The sequence below is a fragment of the Orbicella franksi genome, chromosome 8, assembly GCF_964199315.1.
Source record: "Orbicella franksi chromosome 8, jaOrbFran1.1, whole genome shotgun sequence".
In the NCBI taxonomy this organism is placed as follows: Eukaryota; Metazoa; Cnidaria; class Anthozoa; order Scleractinia; family Merulinidae; genus Orbicella; species Orbicella franksi.
Window position 1 is genome coordinate 21,703,913 of NC_138152.1, and position 22,848 is coordinate 21,726,760.

Below are 22,848 nucleotides of genomic sequence, written 5' to 3' on the forward strand. Positions count from 1 at the left end.
GTTGTTAAGTCAGTAGCAATAGTTTTGTCACTGTTCCGTTTTAAGGTTGCAATTATCATCGCCAGATTTCGCGCAATCCGCCAGGAACGCCTGGCACTGTGACATACCGAGTGCAGACTCGGCCTTTCCGGAAGCCCGATTAACAAGCAAATTATTATTAGTAAATCACCAGAGCTCGAGCAGTGCGAACTAGTTTAGACAAGAAACTCAATCCCGAAGAGTATCTATTTCTATTTCGTGGAGACACTATCTCTTTCTGAGAAAGCGTGCAGACGCATATCTTTGAATTGACGTAATGAATTGAATAAAGAAATCACACTCGTGTTGCCATATTTCTTTCGGTCTGATGAAAGAGTTGGTTTCTATGGAAAACGAAATGTGGAAATAAGGGACAGTCACGTGATCAAACTGATGGCGAACGACAGGAAGGAATGGATTAGTCTATTCAGTTGCGAGCCCTCACTCATTGCAGTGATTTTTATTTTTCTTTGTTATTTTGTTCTTTTTTGCTATGTTTTTGTTTTTGTTTTATTTTTTAATATTCAGAGCTGACACCAGTTTATTTTTGTTTAATTTAATTTTTGAAAATTTAAATTTACTTATTTTTCTCATAATTATTATAATTATTCGATGTTCTGGGATGTTCCGGAATGTTCTATGTTCCTGGTTTTATCGTTAAACCTGTCATTAAAAAGTAATTACAAAATTATTCTCGTTCAATTTGGAATAAATAAACAATTATATTTTTTTCAAGACTACAAATTGCACTCGACCTAAGTGTTTCCATAGTTTTAGTAAGTTGGGAAAAATTTACTCGTGCTGATTTATTCTAAATTCTACTTGAAATGAGGTAATAACGCACAGCCATAAATACTGCAAAGTTTGACTTTAAATTGCACTCGCCTCTACGCAATGGTGTCAGTGTTGCAAGAAGTTTTAAATTTCAGTCTCGGTGAGTATTTATTGCTAACTCATACCAGAGGATCTATAATGTGGAACACTTAGATGTTGTTTCTTTTAATCCACGAGAGCAAAATTATTTTTCTAGGAGTCCAGTCAGTTCCGATGCAGAAGCTATTTACGTCAAAGGACACTATTCCGTGTATAAGGCCGCTCTCATGGCTTCTGGATTCAGCCAATACAACAACACAGCATTTACACCATGTCCCTTAGGAACAGTTACAAATCTTTCAACTAAGGGAGTTGACGGATGTCAAAATTGCCCGCCAGGTAACTTCTATCTTCTTTTCTCAATCCAGTGAGGAGAGATAAAGTGCCACTTATCTTAGAATCTATTTTTATGTCAGTTTTTGTTTCAAGGGTCAGAAATTGAGCTTAAATGCCTTGATGTTTCCCAAAGAAAGAGAAACTTCATTATCTCGAAACCCTATAAGAAGAAGCAATAGTTGTTATACTAAACTAGAGGTTACAGTACAGCCGAATACAGTAGAATATAATAGAATATTACATTTTATAGTGTTTAGCATAGCATAGTATTTTTTCATGACTGCGCGATATTTAGGCACGTGCAACCCTTAAATGACTCAAATTTACGTCACATTATGTTACACAAGTTACCTGTAACTTGAGGGGCTTCGCTCATGACTTCGTCATCCCTAGACCACTCTCTAAGGCCGGAAAACGTAGCCTGCACTATGGAGATGCTACACTATGTAAAAGCCTTCCAACTACAACCAAAACCCAGACCAATCTTACTGGCTATAAAGAATTCCTGCCGACATAGCAATCACTACTTGTTATAATTTTAATGATCTTTTACTTAGAACTTAATAGCTTTTCTTATAAATATGGAACGTAGTAGTACTACTTTTAGTATTACTAATACTAATTCTAATACTGGTTTTGTTGCATTTGGTCGTTTTAAGTGGCCTTTTTTGCGAAGAGCTCTTGCTCAGTTTTACCTCCAGGACCTGTCTACACTTGACGAATTCTCGGTCCTTCGCTATGGATATTTTGTTGTCATTTTGTTTGAAGTGTCTGTCGACGGCAGCTAAGATAACCCTTAGGCTGTCCGGCTCATAGTCGGAGCCATCGCTCTTGCGAATTTCGGAAAAGAATCGAGAGAGACATTCGTCCAGTTGTTTAGCTTCGTATTTGACAATTTCGTCGTAAGGCCCCTGCACGTTTTAGTAGTTTTGACTGTGTTTTGGTTCACTGCTTTTTCGGCGAGCTTTTGTATTTCCTCGCAGGAAATTTAAGGGAATCTTGCCGCCATTTTTTTGAAAACAAAAGCAAAAACATAATTGTGTTCAGTGTTGTCATGGTAACCTTGTTATACCATCCATTTTTGCTGTTATACCGCTATTACGCAGAAATATTAATAGTGATACTATCAACCAATCAAACCTCTGAGATTTCTCGGCTGATATTATAAGTATTAGTATTAGTATTAGTAGTGTTTATTTATTTATTAGTAGTGTTTATTTATTTATTAGTAGTGTTTATTTATTTATTAGTAGTGTTTATTTATTTATTTTTTTATCTGACATGCAATTTTATTTACAGGACGAACACTTACAGTACTTACAATACTAATGTTATACTTAGATTTACATTTACACTGTATTTTTTACTTACACGTCTTAATGTTAGTGGTACATTACTTACGACACTTCTTTGCATTGACACGTTGCTTCCATTACTTACTATACATGTATAGCAAACTAGTTTCGCAACCGGACATTTCTTTAGGTGGCATAGCATACCATAACATAGCATTGTTCTTGTCTTTTCCCAGGAGGTTTTTTCTCTGACACTCTCGGCTATGTGAGCAAAAGCTGCAAGAGATGTCCCAATGGTTCTTTTGTTGCATTTGATAAAGCACCTGGAAAGTATCATCGGGATTGCAAGTCATGTCCTCTAGGTAAGGTGGACTGTCTAGATAATCCCTCTACTATCTTAATCACTGTTAAATGGATGATTACGCTTCACTCACGCATAGATGACTTTAAGCTGTGGTCACTTAACCGATACCTAGTAAAACCAGCATCCTATCGGGACCTCTGCATAGGAGTTTCTTTGCATGGACCTCATTCGGTTGTGTAATGGTTATCCCACAAAATTTTATAATTATGATTCTTAGGTATTTTTTTAGTATGGCGTCACGTTATTATGCAGTGGGAGACATAAGACCAAGTTGACGGATAAAAACTCAATATTTGTGCTCATTAGACCACACGTAGCCCAAGCTCAGTTCGCAAACGTCATTATCACTCGACAGCGACAACCTAGAAGTCCTGCCCAAACATCTCTTAGCTAATAATTGGCCTTGAACTTTTTAAGACAGCAAGATCTCTCTATGATCACTGCGACAGATCGTCGAGACATCATTAACTACTCAATGATAGTTAATAACCAGGAAGAGATTTGAACATACAGTCGAACCTCCACTTACGGCCACATACTACAGCGGCTACTTTATTTGGTCCCGGCAAGAGTCCATCACATCGCTCTTGTTTTAACCTCTCTATCAGGGTCATTATCTCTCCACAACGGCAACGGCCACTAAAACTCCTCCCAACCGGTCAAAATAACCCCTCGACAAAGATAATTGATCAAGAACCGACGAACAGTGTATACAAAACCCCATTATTTGTATTGTAAAAGGTCACCAAACTTGGTCCGTACCGCGCGTGGTTATCCAGGAAAGGTTTTCATTGAAGTTATTACATTGTTCAATATCATCATTTACAATGTTAAACATGGTGTCATTAAGAAATGATATATTGTTTCTAAATCTCCAACAGGTACAGAAACTGACTTCTTTGCTGGACACCGTGCTTGTAAATGCTTAGAAGGCCAATATCGAACCCACATGTTCAAAGAATGTTTCAAGTGTGGTCAAGGGGACTAAAATGCCAAGATGATTATGCTTCATTGAAATCTGGTCATTGGTGGGAATGGCGAAATGAGACTCACAAGAATCGTTACCAAGTTTTCATTAAAAATCTCCTGGCATCTTCACCAACTCTAGATACTTTCCATGTACAATACCCGTATGCGATACCAACGCCTTATAAGTGTCCAGTTGAGGAATCATGCAAGGGGGATTTAGATTCCCCGTGTGAGAATGGGTACGAAGGTCCACTTTGCAGCGTTTGCAGTTCAGGACGCTTTAAACAGTTCAAAATCTGCACACGATGCCCATCAAAGAAATGGATTGCTGGTCAGCTGTCCATAACCCTGGTCATTGTATTAATTATCATCGCCGTTTTGGTGTGGACGAGCCGAAGAAAAATTAAGAAGAAAGGAGAAGGCCGTCTTATGGATACGTTTTTTTCAAAGCTCAAGATCGTAATTGGCTTTTATCAGGTCACGCACGGTTTGCTGGATGCGTTCTCGTACATAAAATGGCCAGGTTCTCTTGAAAATATCGCGAAGTATTCAGGATTTCTTCAGTTGAATGTGCTGCAAATAGCACCTGTCCATTGCCTTTTCCCCGAAATGCGCTTGGATGCCTTTGGAAGCCTCTTTGCAATAATGGCAGTAAATGCTGGTGTCATTTGCTTTGCTGGCATTGCTTACGGAGTGTATAGGCTTATGATCCTCGGAAATCACAACCTGGAAGACGAAGAAAAGTCTAAAAGAGTCTCACAATCAAAAGAGCTGGTATACAGGAATATGTTTTTCTTCCTGTACGTAACGTACCTCAGGACGTGTTCTAAGACAGCCAATGTCCTTCCACTGGCCTGCAGGAAACTTTGCCGGGATGACAAGGAAGAGCTGTGTTCCAAGTACCTGAAAGCAGATTACAGCGTGTCATGCCAAGGTCAAAACTACAATAATTACGTTATCGTAGCATACATTTGTACTGCCTACATTTTTGTTCTGCCTTCTGCCGCATTCATCGCCATCTGGAGACAGAGAAGAGCAGCATTGACCAAAAAAGATGCAGAGAGATCACAGGGTCGGGCCTCCAATCAAGAAATGATCTCTGGAATGGGTTTCCTCTTTGTAAATTACAAAACCCGTTCGTGGTATTGGGAACTGGTTGAAACGGCTCGTAAAGTGATCCTGACATGCGGTCTTATTTTTGTGGGACAAGAGAGTAGGTCCTACATCGGTTTGGCATTGGTCATCACTGGGATGTATGGGATCCTTTTCGCCTGGGTCAAGCCATTACAAGACGTGATGGAGAACAGAATGATGACGACTTCTCTTGCCGTGACAGTTGTTAACTTGGTGATTGGAGCAGTGAGCAGGATTCCTGCCGAAAATATCACGACAGGGTCGTTGGATGCTGATACTGACGCACTCTTATTCAAGATACTGGTGTTCGCTGCAAATTCGTTGGTGATTGGCCTAGTAGTAGGTAAGATTCTATTGTTACTATAAACTTGGATATAAAGAAACGATGCAACATAGGTATGATGATTAATCTAAATTGCCACCCTTCCACGAGATCAAATGCCCAGTTCGAAATTTGGTTGTCTTTGGCCATACAAAGACCTAGGTGGTCAATCTGTTGGCCTGAGTTCGAGTCTCCTGGATTTAGATATTCACAGGTTATATAAGATAATGCTAATGCTTATTTTATTTTGATATTTTTATTTGTTTGTGCTGTTCGGTTTTTTCCTCTGTTTTTAACTTTGGGGAAGACTCTTAATTTCACTAGTACATGTGCATTCATAATTCACCGAAAGTGAAATTGGTCGATACACATCAATCTAGAAGTGTTGCCATGTCTAGTTACAGTTACAGTGTGAGTCTATGAGGATCGATTCCTAGTTACTGGATACCGTGATACATCTAAATCTTACAAAGACTAGTTAAGAATTGGTAAGCGTGAAACGTGCAACTATTGAGTTATGGATGCACGCGGGTGGTTGCTAAGCACGAAAGAAGCGTAAGAGCCGCGCAAGGCGATGACCGAGTTCTTTAGTGCTTAGCAAACCTCCCGAGTGCATCCATAACTCGATAGTTGCACGCTGCACGTTTACCATTTCTTTTATGACATTGAGACTTTTGAGATGTGTATGCTGAATCTCGCCCGGCTTACATGAAGTCAAAAGCGCCAATTCATTTGGTTGAATCCTCGATTTTTATGCCCTTTCAAAGTCGAGCTTAAAGTGTGGCGCGACCGCGTTTTAGGGAGTTTGGGGCGGCGGTTACTGATGACGTCTACCCAGAAACCAAACACAGTGGCGTCTCAGTCAGCTCTCTGTATTTGCTCGAGAAAATGGAAAACAAGACTAATCGTTCCAATATATTTTGGGACTAAAAACGTCCAAGTCTTTTTCCAGAATCATTTCTCTTTCGTCACTGGAATCAGAGTTAAGTTTCGACTCGGAAGACTCCGAAATAAACTTCGATCGAGCACGTTCGATAACTGTGAACTGCGCTTAGAGCTTTGACAGCAATTTGCAATATTTCAAGCGACGAACGGGAAGACTTCTTGGCGGACGAGCTGCTTGTATATTAGGAATGGAAAGCTAGATATGAAGTGGAGGAGCAGACAAACGAAAAGCAGGTAAAAAAACTCAGGGACTGCTTTGGATGGTAATTTCGTCACCTAAACACAAGATTCCCACGCGTGTTTATAGCCCGTTTACATTTGTTCTTAGCGAGAATGTATTTTGTCAGGATATGGTTGTTCTATTAAATCCAGTTTGAGTTTTACTTTCTGGAATTCTTCATGTTTATAAGAGCGACGTAAGTGTTGCAGTTTTCGAGACTTGATAACCTCCAAAACACTGGCTTCGATCGATTGAAAATCGTATAATGGTTCGGACCTATATTTTTGAAGCTGCGGGAAGCAAGGCGGAAGGAAACTTTTCATACAATTACCGATTTCACATTGTCACACGTTTAAAGGCGTAACTTCAAATAACCAATGTAAATTTTTCTCAAAGTTTGCAATAAAATTTGTCGGATAAGCGAAAACGATGTGTTCCCTTTGCGGTCCGCAGATAATGTTACGCGGTCATAGTTTCGGCACTATTGCACAGAATGTTTGCCGCACTGCTGATTTCCGAACTTTTGAAAAACTCTGTGAGACTAACCATTTTGTTATCATGTAATTCTAAAGGATTAATCTTCGACTTTTATCTAAATCGAAAGAGAAGTAACTGCTGATTGGCGGCGTACAGTTGCGACCTATTTACACATCAGTATATCGGTCGCAACGCTTTTTCATTGATCACACAACTTTCCCGGCTATGTTATAAATACTGCGGGACTGGAAGATATAGGTTGTCGGTAGCACTTCTACAAATTGCTTGTTGGCTTTAAGCAGAAAAAAAAAAATTTAAAATAGACTATAAAAAGTTTGCGGAAAAATTCCAGTGAGAGTTCTTCAATGGTTCTCACAGACTCAGTTCGCTTGTTTTGGTTCGACAAAATCAACCATCGCTTAAGGTGGCTCCCTTCAGTATTAACAGTATCTTCACCTGAAGAAGGATGAAGAACTAAAAATGTATGAACTACTTGTTTCACCTTTGGGTTTTAGCCCCTGGCATTCGCAAGGAAGATTAGCAACACACCTGGGGTTTCGTTTTCGTTCATATGAGTGTATTGCAGACTGTTGCCATAGCAACATCCAATCGTAAAGATAACCATCTTTTTACTATTTTCCACCTATTTGCTTCTCTTTCTAGGGTTCGCCTCGGTATAATATTTTTAAACCCGGCAGTCATGTCAAAACGATTTCGGACAATAGTTTAATTTGAAAAAAATGAAAAGTTTATCTGGTAGATTCGTAAAAATTATTAACCTCCTTAATTTTGATCAAAAAAGAGAAATCCCTAGGAAAAAGTTTGGTCAAAAATGACATTATGAAGAAGGCATCTATAGAATGAAATATGCAAACTTTCGCAAAATTCCACCGAAGGAAACACAAGAAAAATAATCACTTTTTTCCTTCGTTAGCTTCTTTGTGACGTCATAAAATCTCGAAATGACCACGCGCGCATGCGTATCAATGACCCACTGGCGTCATTTGCGCGTGGAAGTCGGAAAAGAATCGTGATTAGCTCATATGTCCTATCTAAAGCTAGTTTTCGCAATATTATAACACATTTTTAGAGAGGAAAATTTAGAACAAGGAATTCTTACCCTATGGACAGCTAGCAACTTGTAAATGAGCAATTATGGCTACTAAAATTCGACCTTTTTTTGTTGTTTGGTATTTCCGAAGTGCATATTCATGCTCCACGAGCTCGTTACACGACTTAGTTTGTTGGGGAGTAACATCCTGGCTCATTCCAGATTTAGCGGAATCCTCTTCCGTCGTATCCTGGCAATTTGTGTCTGCTCCACAAACAACGCCAATGACTGCAAATACGTGTGGTAATATATTTGTTTTGCTCCGTGCGATGATCGTGACGATCGACCAAATCAGTTTCTCTGGTTGAAATCCTACATACCTCGTACTTTTCTCCTTCAAATCAAATACAGAAGGGTAGGGTCTTCTATTCGGTCGATAAACATTTTGAAACAAAAGGAGATTCACGCAACTTTTGTGATAAAACAGGTTTCGAAAATGTGGACGCCATGTTTGTCGGCCTTTTACTGCGTAATCACACGAGCGACCTTCGCGAAGAGTTTTGAGCACTCGCGCCATCGCGCGTTTTTCGAAATCAGTTCGCGCGCGGTCAAAAAACTATAGGGAGCCACCTTAAGTTGCAATTATAATACCAGGACCATTGACCGATCATCGCCAGTAAATTGTACAGTATATCTTTCTTTAAAACTGGGATATTGCTGCAACAGCCGATAGCACTTCTGGAAGGCGTTTCTGCGCACTTTTCCAATGTGTATTGCACCATCCTGAAGGAAATGAGAGGGTGTGAGATATTCAACCTTCCTGGGTAGACGTCACAACAACCGCTGGACCCATGGCTTTTAAAAATGATTTTCAGCTTGATATTTAGGTCAAATGAACAGTTTGAAGTTGTTTGTTTGTCCGAGATTGAGAAAATGTAAACTATAAACTAGCCGCGATCCAAGAAGAATTTTGATGTGTCGCTTTTTCAGATTTTTGAATGAGTATTTTCGCTCGATTTATGGCGCTTTTGACTTATGTAAGCCGGATAAGATTCAGTATATACTATCTCAAAAGTCCAAATGTTATAAAAGAAACGGTAAACGTGCAGCGTGCAACTATCGAGTTATGGATGCACTTGGGAGGTTTGCTAAGCACTCAAGAGGCTGTCTAAATTTCCGCTATGTATTACTAACCTCAAAAGGCTGACACAGACCAGTTTGTTGTTTTCTTTGGTCCTTCTCCGAGTGCCGAGTGCCTTTGTATAGCTGATTCAAATATCTTAGGTGGAGGTCCGGCAAAAGACTTGAGCTCGAACTTTCTTAGCTCACAGGAATAATCTTCCTCATCTCCGGAACAATTATTAGATTTTATTTAAAAAAAATAGGAATTACGTTTTAAAAAGTGTAAACATCAATGACAAAATTGCCGAGTAAAAGTACATATAAACAAACTTACGTGAGCGTGCAACCCACGGACAATGGATCGAGCGTATTAGCCAATCAGAACGCGCGCTTTGCTAAAGGCTATGTTATAATTCATCCTGGCACACGGCAAACAAGTGCTCTGGCGGCGGTAACAAAAATCAGTATTGTTTTGTTGCGCAAAGTCAAGCTCTTAAGCTTGTGATGGGCGTTTAATGGGGGTTTACCTCAGACGGTTGACATTTTAAAATAAAGCTTTCTGACTGTTTACAATTAAGAGTGCCTGCCCGTAAAAATCAGACAAATTCTTAATTTCGCGCCAAGGGTCGAAAATTCGATTTCGCTCATATTCTTATGGTAGATAGGCTAGGGCATGACAAAAGCTACTGGATAGTTTTTTTGACAAAATATCCTTTTATTTTAAAGAAACATGCAAATTACCAACTTCCGTTAAAATTGTCATTTGACGCACCATTTTATTAAGCAAGTTTAAGGGCCTCGCATGCAAAACCACATCATTCTTCCGTCTTTAAAACACTCAAATATTTTTGTACAATGTTTAAATGTGTATTGGGTTGATTTTAGGGGATGTTGCGTTGTCTCTTTGGGTGCAAAATAATGAAATTTCGAAGACATGTATTTAATTCACTTAAAAGTACTTCGTGAATATAATTAATTTTCACCATGTGCGAAACCTTCAATGGATTAAGCTTCTGGTGGTTGAATCGCAGAAGGATGGTCTACAGATTCCTGTAAAAATTTTTTGGGAAATGATTGTGAGAGACGCGAGAGCTTTTCAAAGTGCGTCAAAAGTGCAAATATTTGACCATTCCCTCGTCAAATTTTAATTTACGGGTTAGACGTATATTTTAGCATGCGCCACATGACTTGACCTATAATAAATTGAAATAGACACAGAGCTGATAATTGTCTATCAACTTTATTGGTCACAAAATTACAATATAATTAAAGAAGAAAAGGACCAATAGGAATTGCGCGAACGGGAAAATAAAGTTACCCATGCGAGGCGCAACCCTAAAAGCTAGTAAGAATGGTGATAGAAAATCTTAAATTTGATAAAAATTACAATAAAATCTAATAATTACTTTTAGTTAAAAATTATACTTAAATCAATTAATTACAATAGTTAAAAACAAGATGCAGATAATATTAGTCACAGAAAATTAAGAGCGGTGGCAAGGGCAGTTACGGAAGAGGAACCAGGAGCAGGGCATGTCAATATCATAGGTAGTGTCCAGTAAAGTAAAATAAGTGGCGCGCAAAAAATATTTGAATAAACTTGGGCTAGAAAATTTGTCTTGAGAGGCGAGATTACAGATAGTGTTCCAGGGTTTTACAATTCTGTTGAAAAAAGAAGTTTGAAAAGTTGCGGTTTTACAGTAAGCAGGTTTAAGTACGAGGGTGGGGTTCTTAGAGCGGGACCGGCCATGTGTGGTAAAAGTAACATATCGTTCAATTTTTAGGTCAGTATATCCAGAAATACAGTTATAGAGAAATAAAAGATCTCTCAGTTCCCTGTCATATGTTAGTCGTAACAAGCGAAGAGTCAGCAATCGTTGTTTGTAGGACATCTGGCCGATTCTAGTTCTTAGTATCCAGCGAGTGGCGCGCCTCTGGACTCTTTCTAAGATTGTTCTCAAATTGACACTAGCAGGAGACCAAACTTCCGTAGCATAAGTAAGCTGTGACTTCACGAGAGATAAATAAAGTGTCCGCCTTACTTTGATGTCGGTCATAAGTGGGCAAGTTCTCTTTAAGAGTCCCAGCATTCTATTAGCCTTCAGTACAATACGCATTACATGCGAGTCCCACGTTAGATTTTTAGTAATAGTTACACCGAGGTCTTTTTCTTCCTGAACGCGTTGTATGTTTACCTCGCCAAGGTGATATTCATGATTTACAGGTGTTTTCTTTCGCGTAATTGTTAGCACTTTGCATTTGGAGGCGTTGAACTTCATATTTGATTCGTGGCTCCAGGTGTTTAAACTTGTCAGATCCTGCTGGAGAATAGCACAGTCCTTCACTGACAAAATAGTACGGTGCAGCTTGGTATCATCAGCATACAGAGCGGTGCTGGTTTGCTCATGGATGGCATCAGGGAGGTTATTGATAAATATCACAAAGAGGAGTGGGCCGACAAGACTACCCTGGGGTACACCGGAAGTGACGGGTAGACGCTCAGAGGCGGTGCCGTTAATCACAACTCTCTGCGATCTGTCCTTTAGGTAGTCAGAAAACCAATCTATTAGTTGACCTGTGACACCGTACCATTTCAGCTTTTCAATAAGGATGACGTGATCAACTGTGTCGAAGGCCTTGGCAAAATCAAGGTACAAAATTTCCGTCTCTTTATTTTTGTCGAGTGCCTCCCCAATTGAATGGAGTACGGATAAGAGTTGCGAAGAGCATGAACGGGAACGCATGAATCCGTGTTGTAAGGATGTAATTGCTTGCGAGACATGGGAATAAAGTCTATTACAGACGCAGCGTTCCATAACTTTACTCACAATTGGTAAAAGTGAGATTGGTCTATAATTTTCAGCTGGCTCTAAAAGATCTTTTTTATAAACCGGAGTAACATCAGCTGACTTCCATTCTGATGGGAACCGCCCAGTACGCAGAGAATGGTTGAATAGGGAACAAAGACTTGGCGCGATCTGCTCACTGCACTCTTTAAGAATACGCGCAGGAATTCCATCGAGGCCAGTGGCTTTTGACGGATCCAAAATAAACAAGCAATCCCTCACCTCGTTGAAAGATAGTGTGATCTCAGAAAGTTCCGTATTTATTCTCATGGGATACATTTGCAAACTGCGTGCTTTGTCCTGCTTGGATGATGTAAACACAGAGCAGAAATAAGCATTAAAAAGGTCAGCCTTTTCGGCTGCAGTTTTTGCTGATTTCCCGTCAAAGGTGATCTCAGTATTCGAACCCGGTCGATGATGTAGGATAGCTTTGTGATAATTCCAGAAATGTTCTAACCAGTTCGAAATGTTCTAACCTTATTTGTTGTAAAAGGCAGGTCCAAAGCCGATTTGACGTGTTTTTAGTCGATCTCTCACCACTCGTCCCACATGCAGAGGTTTACTTTTGTTTACACAAGGTTAACGTCCGATGTACATCGCCTACTGTCAATCTATGATTGGTCGAATACCATGAATCTGTGACCATCTAGCTGCGCATATGAACATCACTGCATCTAAGTCAAAAACGGCTGAGTTATTTGTAGATAGTTGCTTGCTTTGCACTGCGCCAAAATATTACGTTTGATAGATTGCTGACCATTGCCGATAAGCGTGTCGACGCAGCACAATCTTACAGCCGTTATTTATTCGTCACGCAATGCTGTCACGGCATATGCTGCACATTTTGATCTATTTTGTACAGAGCACTCTCAGGATAAGTGAAACAATTTAATCATTGTTCATCTGTTTGTTCATATATAATAATATGTGTATATTTATATAATCGTATCCTATAGTGTACGTGGCCTCTGTCCAAATCACATTTGTTGTACGTTCCGATGTTTCAGACAACAAAGATAAACTAGATAAAGTTAGTGCCTGTACTCACTAGAATTTTTTGAAAAAATTGCCATAAAACAAATTATAGATCAATGAAGGAAGAATTAGCTGAAATAAAAATAGGAAATCACAGCGTGTCTAATTCTTGAGAAAAACAGACTAAATTTAATTAGTAATTACGTGAGTAAAAAGCCATGGCCATGCCATTTTATTTGGAGTATTTAGTTTGCCTAGTGGCGAGGCATTGGTATGTTTGTAACAGAAAAATAAGGACTGTTGTCAATACAGTCCAAAATTATTGTCAGTAAAATATTGTAAATAAAACACCTATTGACCGGTTACCTCCGCAGCCACCATTTGGTCGTTCCGATAAGGGTTTAATTATTGTCTTTACCCTTATTAACCGGCCACCCGAAATTTAAAAACTTTGTTTTGGAAAGGTCGATGGCAGATAAGAGTCTGAAATTGAAGATGCATGACGAGTGATAATTCAAATACACCTCTATCATGACTGACTTGAACTGACTCCATGGTCACCAAGAAATTTATAACCCTAGCCCTAAATATTCCAGGTACTGACACCAACCTCTATTTAAGCGGCTAGCCCCATTAAGCGGTCACCACCCAATTACCCGAGGGTAGCCCACTGTATTACATGTAAACCAAAAATCATTGCACAGCACGAAAAAACCTAGGTATGAGTTTAGCGTTACATTATTACGCAGGGCATGTAGGTAGCGGTGGTACAGTAAAATATAACAACTGGGGCAATGGTAAACTATTCATTCTTTTCATTTCTTTATTCAATCTCTTCCAACTCAACACGATTGTGTGCTCCCAGTGGTTCCAAGCCTTACGAAGCCTTATGTATTAGGATAGAAATGCGCTTTTGATCACCTGGTATGTTAAAAAGCGCACTATAAATCAATAAATTATTCAATTATTATTAGAAATTGTCCTACCCCTACCCCCTAAAATGGGATGACAGCATTGCGTGACGAACAAGGAACCGCTGCAAGCAAGGATTCAAGCCATCAAACCATGATGATCAAACGTAATATTTTGGTGTAGTGCAAAGCAAGCAACTATCTACAAATTACTTAGCCGTTTCTGTCTTAGATGCAGCGGTGATCATATGTGTCGAAAGAGGGTCACAGATTCATGGTATTCGACCATTAAATAAGTTGACAGTTGGCGATATACATCGGACGTTATGTAAACAAAAGCAAACTTCTGCTTTATGTGCGACGAATGGTGAAAGAAACGCGTCAAATCGGCTTTGGCCCTGCCTTTTACAGCAAATAAGGTTAGAACATTTCGAAATTATCAGCTCTGTGTCTATTTCAACTTAACATTGGTCAAGTCATTTGGCGCATGCTAAAATATACGTCTGACCCGTGAATTGAAATTTGACGAGGGAATGGTCAAATGTTTGCATTTTTAAACGTACTTTGAAAAGCTCTCGCGTCTCGCACAATCATTTGCCCAAAGAAATTTTTACAGGAATCTTTAGACCATCCATATGCGATTCAACCACCAGAAGCTTAATCCATTTGAAGGTTTCGCACATGGTGAAAATTAATTATATTCACGAAGTACTTTTAAGTGAATTAAATACATGTCTTCGAAATTTCACTATTTTGCACCCCAAAAGACAACGCAACATTTCCTAAAATAAACCCAGTACTCATTTAAACATTGCACAAAAATATTTGAGACGGAAGAATGATGTGGTTTTGCATGCGAGGCCCTCAAACCTGCTTAATAAAATGGTGCGTCAAATGACAATTTTAACGGAAGTTCGTAATTTGCATATTTCTTTGAAATAAAAGGATATTTTGCCAAATAAAAACTATCCAGTAGTTTTTGTCATGCCCTAACCTATCTACCATAAAAATATGAGCGAAATCGAATTTTCGACCCTTGCCGAGTTATTTTCCATTTTTATGGACAGGAACTCTTTTAAAAGTTGTCATTTGTTGGTCAGCGGTTAAATTTCTGCGATGTAGGGTAGGGGGAAAATTCAGTCGACGAATGAATTTTAATGTTTACCGTTGTCTCCTCTGTTTAGATATGTCATGGGAGAACAGGTTCAAGAATGCATATAAGACATAGGTTTTGCTTTAACAGCACTGTAATATATAGTAGGACCTAATACAAATTACAGAAATGAATATTTAGGATATGATTCAAATCAATACAAGTAAATACGAGGTTTTGCTTATGAAATATATGTCAGCGGCTAAAGCTAGGAAACAGGAGACTTGGAGGCTGCACTGGATCCAACAATAAACTTCTAAAAAAACAAATGTTGTAATGCAAAACCTCATGTGGTCATGAAGACCGGAGACAAATTCTAATTACATCAAAATAGGAGCCAAAGTGATCTAAACTAAAGCTAGCGAGTAAACTTGAAAACAAGCTCACCCTGGCGGTCGAACCTTCTAAGGACACTACAAGAAATACAAAATGTGTAAACTAACAGAAGTACAGGCCAATTCAAGACATAGAAACAAGGCTAAGGAGAAAAAAAAAATGACTAGCTCGTGGTACAAAAAATAAGTCCGTGGCCGCACAGAAACGGAAGAATGCACAAAATGGTATCCTAATTTTACGGCAGAAACAACAAGTAAAGCAAAAGATTATGGCAAGATCGCAAGGTGATGGCTAAGACTTACCAATATAAAATGTAGAACAATTCCAAAGCGGGCGAGCAAAGCTCTAACACGTTAAGCACGCCACACACAGCTTACTGTATGTACACGCCCGGTCATGTCGGTCCCAAGGCCCATGCGCGTGGGCCTAAGTAGCAATCAATACTACTGTCGACTAAATAGTAGCGTATTGGCGAAGAAAGCCACCTGTCTCATGAATAATCCCTTTACTGATTTACGCGAGTTTTGCAACTCCAAGTAGTTTGGTCAGAATTGCATATGTAACTTCTGTCAGGTAAGCCTCTATGGACGCCTGGGGCGAACTACCTAACAGTGCTTGTAAATGGAGCGTGCAGAAAAATATGGAAACGGTTGCATGCTATGGAAAAAAATTATTGCGCCGGAGCATTCTTAAGCCCACTAAACCTTTGGATCTTTATGGTTCAAGATCTAAAACTCTGGAACACTCGGACTATCACGACTACAACGTTTACATGGGATTTTAGCAAAAGCGAAATATCGAGAATATATTTCGCATTTTCGTATTCTTCACTGTGTTTACATCTAGATTCTTGTTGTTAGAAAGCTCAATATTTTTTTTGATGTTTTAAGTTTTAAATTATTTAAAAATTTAATTCTCAAAAAGACCATTTTTCACTGAAGCGCTAAAAGTTTGGTCGTGTCTGATAGAAGCACCTCAAAGCTTTTGAAAACCGAAAAAAGGTTTGCTATAGCTCTATTTTTGGGAAATAAGGTGCATATTCCACTTTGCAGCCAAAGAACAATCGGAAAGATTGTCACGGTGTTGAACTGATACATCTTTTCCTATAAACAAAAGTTAAAACAATGTCTCAGCGTGAAGTTAAAGTTCTATGGAAGGAATTATAATTTTTCGTGCTCCTGTCCACTGGAAAAGTTGAAAATTTACATGGACATGTCAATTTTAATTTACAGCGTGTAAATATTGATTTACATTCTTTATAAATTACAATTTCCATGTTAGGGTTTTGTAAAATAAATTTACAGGAAATTTACAGCTTTTAGTACAGCATGTAAATGTTCTGTAAATAGTGATTTACATTGTCTTTGTCGACAATGATCATTTGAAGAACATGTAAAAACCTGTAAGATATTTTACACACTTTTACAGTATCTGCCTTTGTAAAAAACATGTAAATTGCTTTGCTAAACCATGTAAGAAACGTGTAAATAATTCAAGCGAATGCTGTAAAAAGTCTGGAAATGTTATGTTTGTAACCTGTAAAAACCATGTAAATGAAAAAAGGGGGCCTGTAAGAAACATGTAAAAACCATGTAAATGAAAAAAGGGGGCCTGTAAGAAACATTTAAAAGCCATGTAAATGAAAAAAGGGGGCCTGTAAGAAACATTTAAAAGCCATGTAAATGAAAAAAGGGGGCCTGTAAGAAACATGTAAAAGCCATGTCAATGAAAAAAGGGTGCTTGTAAGAAACATATAAAAACCACGTAAATGAAAAAAAGGGGGCCTGTAAGAAACATGTAAAAACAATGTAAATGAAAGAAAGGGAGCCTGTAAGAAACATGTAAAAACCATGTAAATGGAAAACCTAGAAGTTGCACGGGTGCAGTGGGGGGCTGTAAATAGCCTGTTGAAAACATCATGTAAATTAAAAAGGGGGACCTTGCAAAGGCTGTGAAAACAATTTAAATGAGATAATGGGGGCTTTTCGAAAAACTGTTAAGACCACGTTAATGTAAAATGGAGACTCTTAGAAAAAAAAGACCTAAATTTAAGAGAAGGCCTGCCTAAACCCTGCAAAAACCATGTAACAGAAAAGTGGGCTTATTTAATATAACTCTGGTGTAACGGTTCAACCAACGGAGACTGTTGAAATGATGTAAATTCCAAGTTACCGACAGGGAACCATAAGGGACACGGCCGGCCCAACGACCGTTTTCTCTCGAATGCATTGAAACGCTGTTTTAGGCTATCTGGTGTACTTTCAAAGCTCTGTAGGTTAATTTTAGGTTGCGCAAAAAAATTTATCTGTTCGGTTATTCTAGAGGAGCTTGTGTATCTCGTACTTATTAGGGCTTTTTTGTCCATTTCCCGAAAACGTTAGGACTTATCGCCTTTCCGAAAATGATAGCTGACTTTTTTTCGGTACCCAAAATGACATTTTGTTTTTTTGTTTTGTTTTGTTTTGTTTTTTTGGTGATTTCTACCGTTCTGTGCTTTCATTGCTGTCACTGTTATCCCTGTCCCTTTGTAAGAGCATACCAGCCTTGTGAGTGCCCGATCTCCAACAAACAGGAATCAGCGGTCTTCATGTTAGGTACCAGGTCCTCTCGGTTCTCCCGCCATGTTTGGCAGTTCGTTGGAACTTGCATCGAACTCGAGCTCTGTTTTAGCGGGCCAAAATCCACTCTATCTTCGCTTCGTCATCGTGCACGGTTTCAAGGCAAAGTTTTCCGTTACCCAGAAGCTGAAGATAGCGATTACAGGCAACAACAACAACAGGTAAGCAAGTTTTGCATAAATTGAACGAGTAGAGTAAAGTAACGTCAAGATACTATACATTTCGTTTTGCCTTTGGTTGTGAATGTGTCATTATCAAGGAGAAGTTACATTGCTTGTGGAATTGACTTTGTTGATGTTTACCTGCTGTGCATAAAGGGCTTTATTATCTGTTATTATCTGTTCTCGATAACCGAGTAAGAGCATGCGACATTTGTTATTGGCTTATATGCACCTTATGATTCCTTCTGATACATTCTCTTGTAAGGTTATGTTGCCCTCTGATGTGAATGCTAGTAAGCTAAAATGTAATGTGCCATCTTCAGCAGAGAAATTTCTCTTATGCTAGTGTAAGTATTCTGAAGTTACTCAAGTGTCTACAGTTGTACCTACATGCAAGTTACAATATGCTACACAACTGTACATGGACATTGCACCCACTGGTGCTGATAGTAAGTTAAATGTTGTGAAATTTTCTTTCACAAAAAAAAACATTACGATACTTTATAAAGAGGTATACATGTACCTCAAACTGTCATGAAAACTACACAGGACTTGAAAAAAAAGGGAAGAGTAACTTGCCCAGGCAGGAAAATCTACTCGTCTTGGACAACACAGTATAGTCAATCGATTATTTCATAACAATCAATAGGAATTAGTCAATGATATCAGAAATCAATAAAAGGATTCGTCATGAGTAATCGATTGTGATCAAATTTTCAATAAGCATTATCAATTTTGCTGATACTAGCTTATCTTTTAAGCAACATTTAATAAGAAAGAAATGAACAAAAGATATAAAGTGAAATATGAAATCATGAATACAATTGCATAAAAACATAACATTGTATCTTGTAAACAGAATATTTTGCTGGCATACATGTATCGGGGACTATGTTTTGGGGGTCTTTGGTAGTGCCTTTGAAATCTACATGAAGTTACAATCAAACATTGTGTTGAGGGACACAATTTTTCTACAATTTATGTGAACTAACAAAGAGGCCAACTTTCAATTGATTCTCTAATGACCGATAAATTTGGTAAAATCAAATTGATAACTTGAAACTTCTCTAGCATGTGAGTATGAATTTCTTTCAATTGATTGATAGCACTGATAACCCTTACATTAATTTCAATTTATTGATTTATATCAATTTCAATTGATTGCCTTACCCTGGGATGACCAGACATGATTTTAGAGACCTGTTACAGCTGTACATTTTACTTGTACAAAATTGGGCTCTTACCAAATACATGCAGGTTTCATGTGTCATGCATCTGTTCATTCATCTGTAGCAGGGCAGGAAAAAAATTGTAAGTCACTTGCCCAGTGGGCCAGTCAATTTCGGTTTTCACTTGCCCCCATTTAAATATTAGTTGCCAGTGTGGTGGCCAGTAAGGAAATCAGAGGACAAATGCGAATGAAGTACGCTCGGATTCCTAACTAATTCTCGCTTTCAACCTAATAATTAACTAATCTTTAGGTCTTAAGTTTTGAAATGGAATGACTGGAAATTATCACTTATCAAGCTGGCATTTTTAGTCAGACTCACAAGACTACTGAGGCTACATTGTAATTTCACTTGCCCACCGGGCCACTGAACTTCTATTTTCGCTTGCCCAAGAGCAAAATTTACTTGCCTGAGGAAATCGGACCTGGTTTTTTCCTGCCCTGAGTAGATCACAGATAACACCAAAATGTGGTAAAAACAAAAAAATATTCACATAAGCCATTACCAGAGTGTGTCACAGAATCTGTGAATTTTTCAGGCGTGTCACTGGTGTTCTTACCACATTTTGATGTCTTCTGTGATCTATTACTGAACAGATGCGCGACAACGTAGAATCTATGTGCTTCGTAATACATAACAAAGAGACAAAAACAAACATTTATGACATCAGCTGTACCTTTGTCCACCAGTAGAGCATAAGTGCATGTAAGAAACAATCAAATTGTGCCTGCAAATAACTTGACTTATTGTTTAAACATTGTTTAATAGGAGTTTCATTTATTGTGCATGAATATTACAATGTAGAAGATAGTGAACATTGAATATTTACTGCCACACATTTTGAGCTTAGTTCTTCTACATCCTCTGACATTCAGTGCCTGGCAAAGTTTTTGTCACACAGTAGCTACAGATGTAGATGTAAGATCTGTTTGATTGATGAATATTCAGGGCTCAAAATAATGGCTGGTCAATGGGCAATGTCTGGCCAGAATGGTGACTTGACTGGCCAAAAACTTCACTCGCCGCTCATGTTGACCAGTCATGTCATGTTGAGACGGTCACATTGTTCATTCTTGGATAAACAATCAAATCCCCAACTGTAAATCTGAGAGTTTTTAATCTCTTTTTTATTATGACCTCTAATGAAAACATACACCAATGCGTACATGTATCTGTTCGAACGGCTAAAGACCATTCGAGTGACTGGGGTTAAATCCGTTCGGAAAAATATTAAGCCAATTTTTAAACGGTCTAGCAGTGACTGGAACAAACAAACTATATTTGTGGGTTTAATTTGGCTCACATTACATGTACTTGATTTTTGCATAAATATCCTGACTGGTCAGAAACAAGACGTGACCGAGCTAAAATTACTTTGGCCAGTCAACATGACCAGCTACAGTCCGATTTCAAAGGTCACAGTATAAATTGGAATGATAAGAAACAAAATAATAACTCCAATGTAAAATTCACTGATTGATATCATACACAGAATTTGCTGATTCATACTCAGACATAACTTATCTTATATAACGAAATGTTTTATGTTACTTGTAGGATGAAGTAAAATTGAGAGTGATCAATACATGCATACTCCTTGGCAATGATGCTTGATCAGGAAAAAATCAGCCACTGAGAAATCTACAGTACCTTATGACTCTATAAGGGGTCCAAGGCCCATTTCTTGAAGGCCCTGGAAACTTTTCAGGCCCACAAAGCCATCTTTAATTGAGCTGTGTCTAGAAACTAAGAGCTGTATATGCCTGAAACTTCTTGTGTGAAGGAAACCTCTGTTCATATTGAGAATAAGCGATTAAAATAGCTCTGTAAGCATAAGATTTCAGATTTTGGTATGGCTTTCTGGGTGCAAAAACTTTTTGGGACCTTCGAGAAATGGGCCCCTGGTGCATTACAGTCTAACATGGTGACCTTCAACACTTTGATATGCTCTGGCAGCTTTCTGGCATAAATTCAACCACTTTAAACATTATTTTTTAATGCTCTGAAGTATCACTTACACTGTACCTGTGTTAGTGAATTAGCGTCAAATTTAAATATCTTAGATTGCTAGGTTGATACTTATTGTTCAATACAGCAGCTATAAGATTTCATCATAAAAAGAAAAGGTTATGTTTACATACATGTAGTACCAGAACAATAATTTATTAACTTATGATGTGTTATGGGAACTATGGTACTAGATAGGCCCTTCAATTTCAACAGGCCCCTATGAATGTTTTTTTACAGTACAGTTTTTTTATCACAAAAAGAAAAAGTAAAATTTTGAATATTGTTTACAGTGAATGTTTTGTCAGGGGTCCAAAATGTTTGTACTGTTTGGATTCCATACAGTTTTGGAAAAAGAAGGAAACTGTGACTTTGTAAACATAGCCTAAAAGGTGTCAGAAGCCTTGTTTTATATTATGCAACGTAGTATTCCTTTGGCATGAATGTTTTTATGATGAATTTAAAATGTCAATCTCTATCTTGTGGTAAATGTTTTTTCTCCCTATTTTCTGTTATTTCAAAAGAACAATTCACTCTATGAAAAAAGTTGATCAATACTTCACACTTACATTGCAGTAATTTTCATAATAAGGTAAAGGTAAAGTCTGCATACGAGCCACGTGGCCCAACAGGCTGGAGCTTATCCCGCTTTCTGTAGCAGGAAGCGACTAGGACTATTTCTACTCCCCCTGGATCAGATGCCAGTCCACTGCAGGGTTACCCCACCATTAAATTCGCTGCTACCCACTTATACACCTGGGTGGGGAGGCACTGAGAGTAAAGTGTGTTGCCCAACAACACAACAGAATGTACCCGCCTTGAGCTTGAACCTGGGTTGCTCGATCAAGAGTTGAGCGCACTACATGTAACTACGAGGCCATCGTGCCTCCCCCATTTTTCATTATTAAGGCTAATTTAATCCTACATTAATTACTTAGTAAGAAAAAACAGTTTATTCATTCATTTTATGACAAAGGTATTATCATTATGTTACATTTGACTTCGTGGATTTAGTATATATTTAAGACAGGTATCCATTTGCAAACAATTTTAATTTAGTAATACACCTAAATTGCAAAATTTTTACTAGTTGTAGCTGACAACAGTATAGTTCTTAATCATTTTATTATTTATGAATTAAACAGCTGAATATGACATAGTTTTGCACAATCTTGAAAAGGTCTTGAATTTTAGTAGAATTCTTGAAAAGTGCTTGAATTCGGTTAAAGGAGCTCAGTCATGGTATTTTAAAATATTTTGGCCATGCACAAAATTACATTTAAGTCGTCTTGTTATGGATAGATAGAAAAGAAAACATGTTTTATTTGTTGTAATGTATACATTGTAAACCTTATTCATGGCATATAAAAACTATTTGAATTTTACTGAGTTTGTTCTGATTGCAATAAATTTCTGATTCTGTATAAATTTGCATATTTTCTACTATTATAATTAATGTCAACAGATTTGATTACAATAACACAGT

At 38.1% G+C, this 22,848-nt stretch overlaps 1 protein-coding gene and 1 long non-coding RNA gene across 3 annotated transcripts; both read left to right on the forward strand.

The window, feature by feature from the left end:
• Positions 1 to 4,464: 4,464 nt before the first annotated feature.
• LOC145494244 (uncharacterized) lies at positions 4,465 to 5,355 on the forward strand. The gene has a single exon (XM_081473693.1). It carries the CDS (start codon positions 4,465 to 4,467, stop codon positions 5,353 to 5,355), a length of 891 nt encoding a protein of 296 aa, XP_081329819.1.
• An 11,713-nt stretch (positions 5,356 to 17,068) lies between these two features.
• LOC145495466 (uncharacterized) lies at positions 17,069 to 22,180 on the forward strand. 2 transcript variants are annotated; one of them, XR_014050427.1, is made up of 2 exons: positions 17,069 to 18,126; positions 18,392 to 20,080. It is a non-coding gene; the product is annotated as an uncharacterized LOC145495466 (long non-coding RNA). The 2 variants fall into 2 exon arrangements; XR_014050426.1 differs by lacking the exon at positions 18,392 to 20,080 and adding an exon at positions 20,913 to 22,180 and having other exon boundaries at positions 17,075 to 18,126.
• Positions 22,181 to 22,848: the final 668 nt, after the last annotated feature.

Excerpts from the sequence above, each read along its gene's own strand:
- LOC145494244 (XM_081473693.1), top strand. The coding sequence starts at position 4,465 with ATGCGCTTGGATGCCTTTGGAAGCCTCTTTGCAATAATGGCAGTAAAT.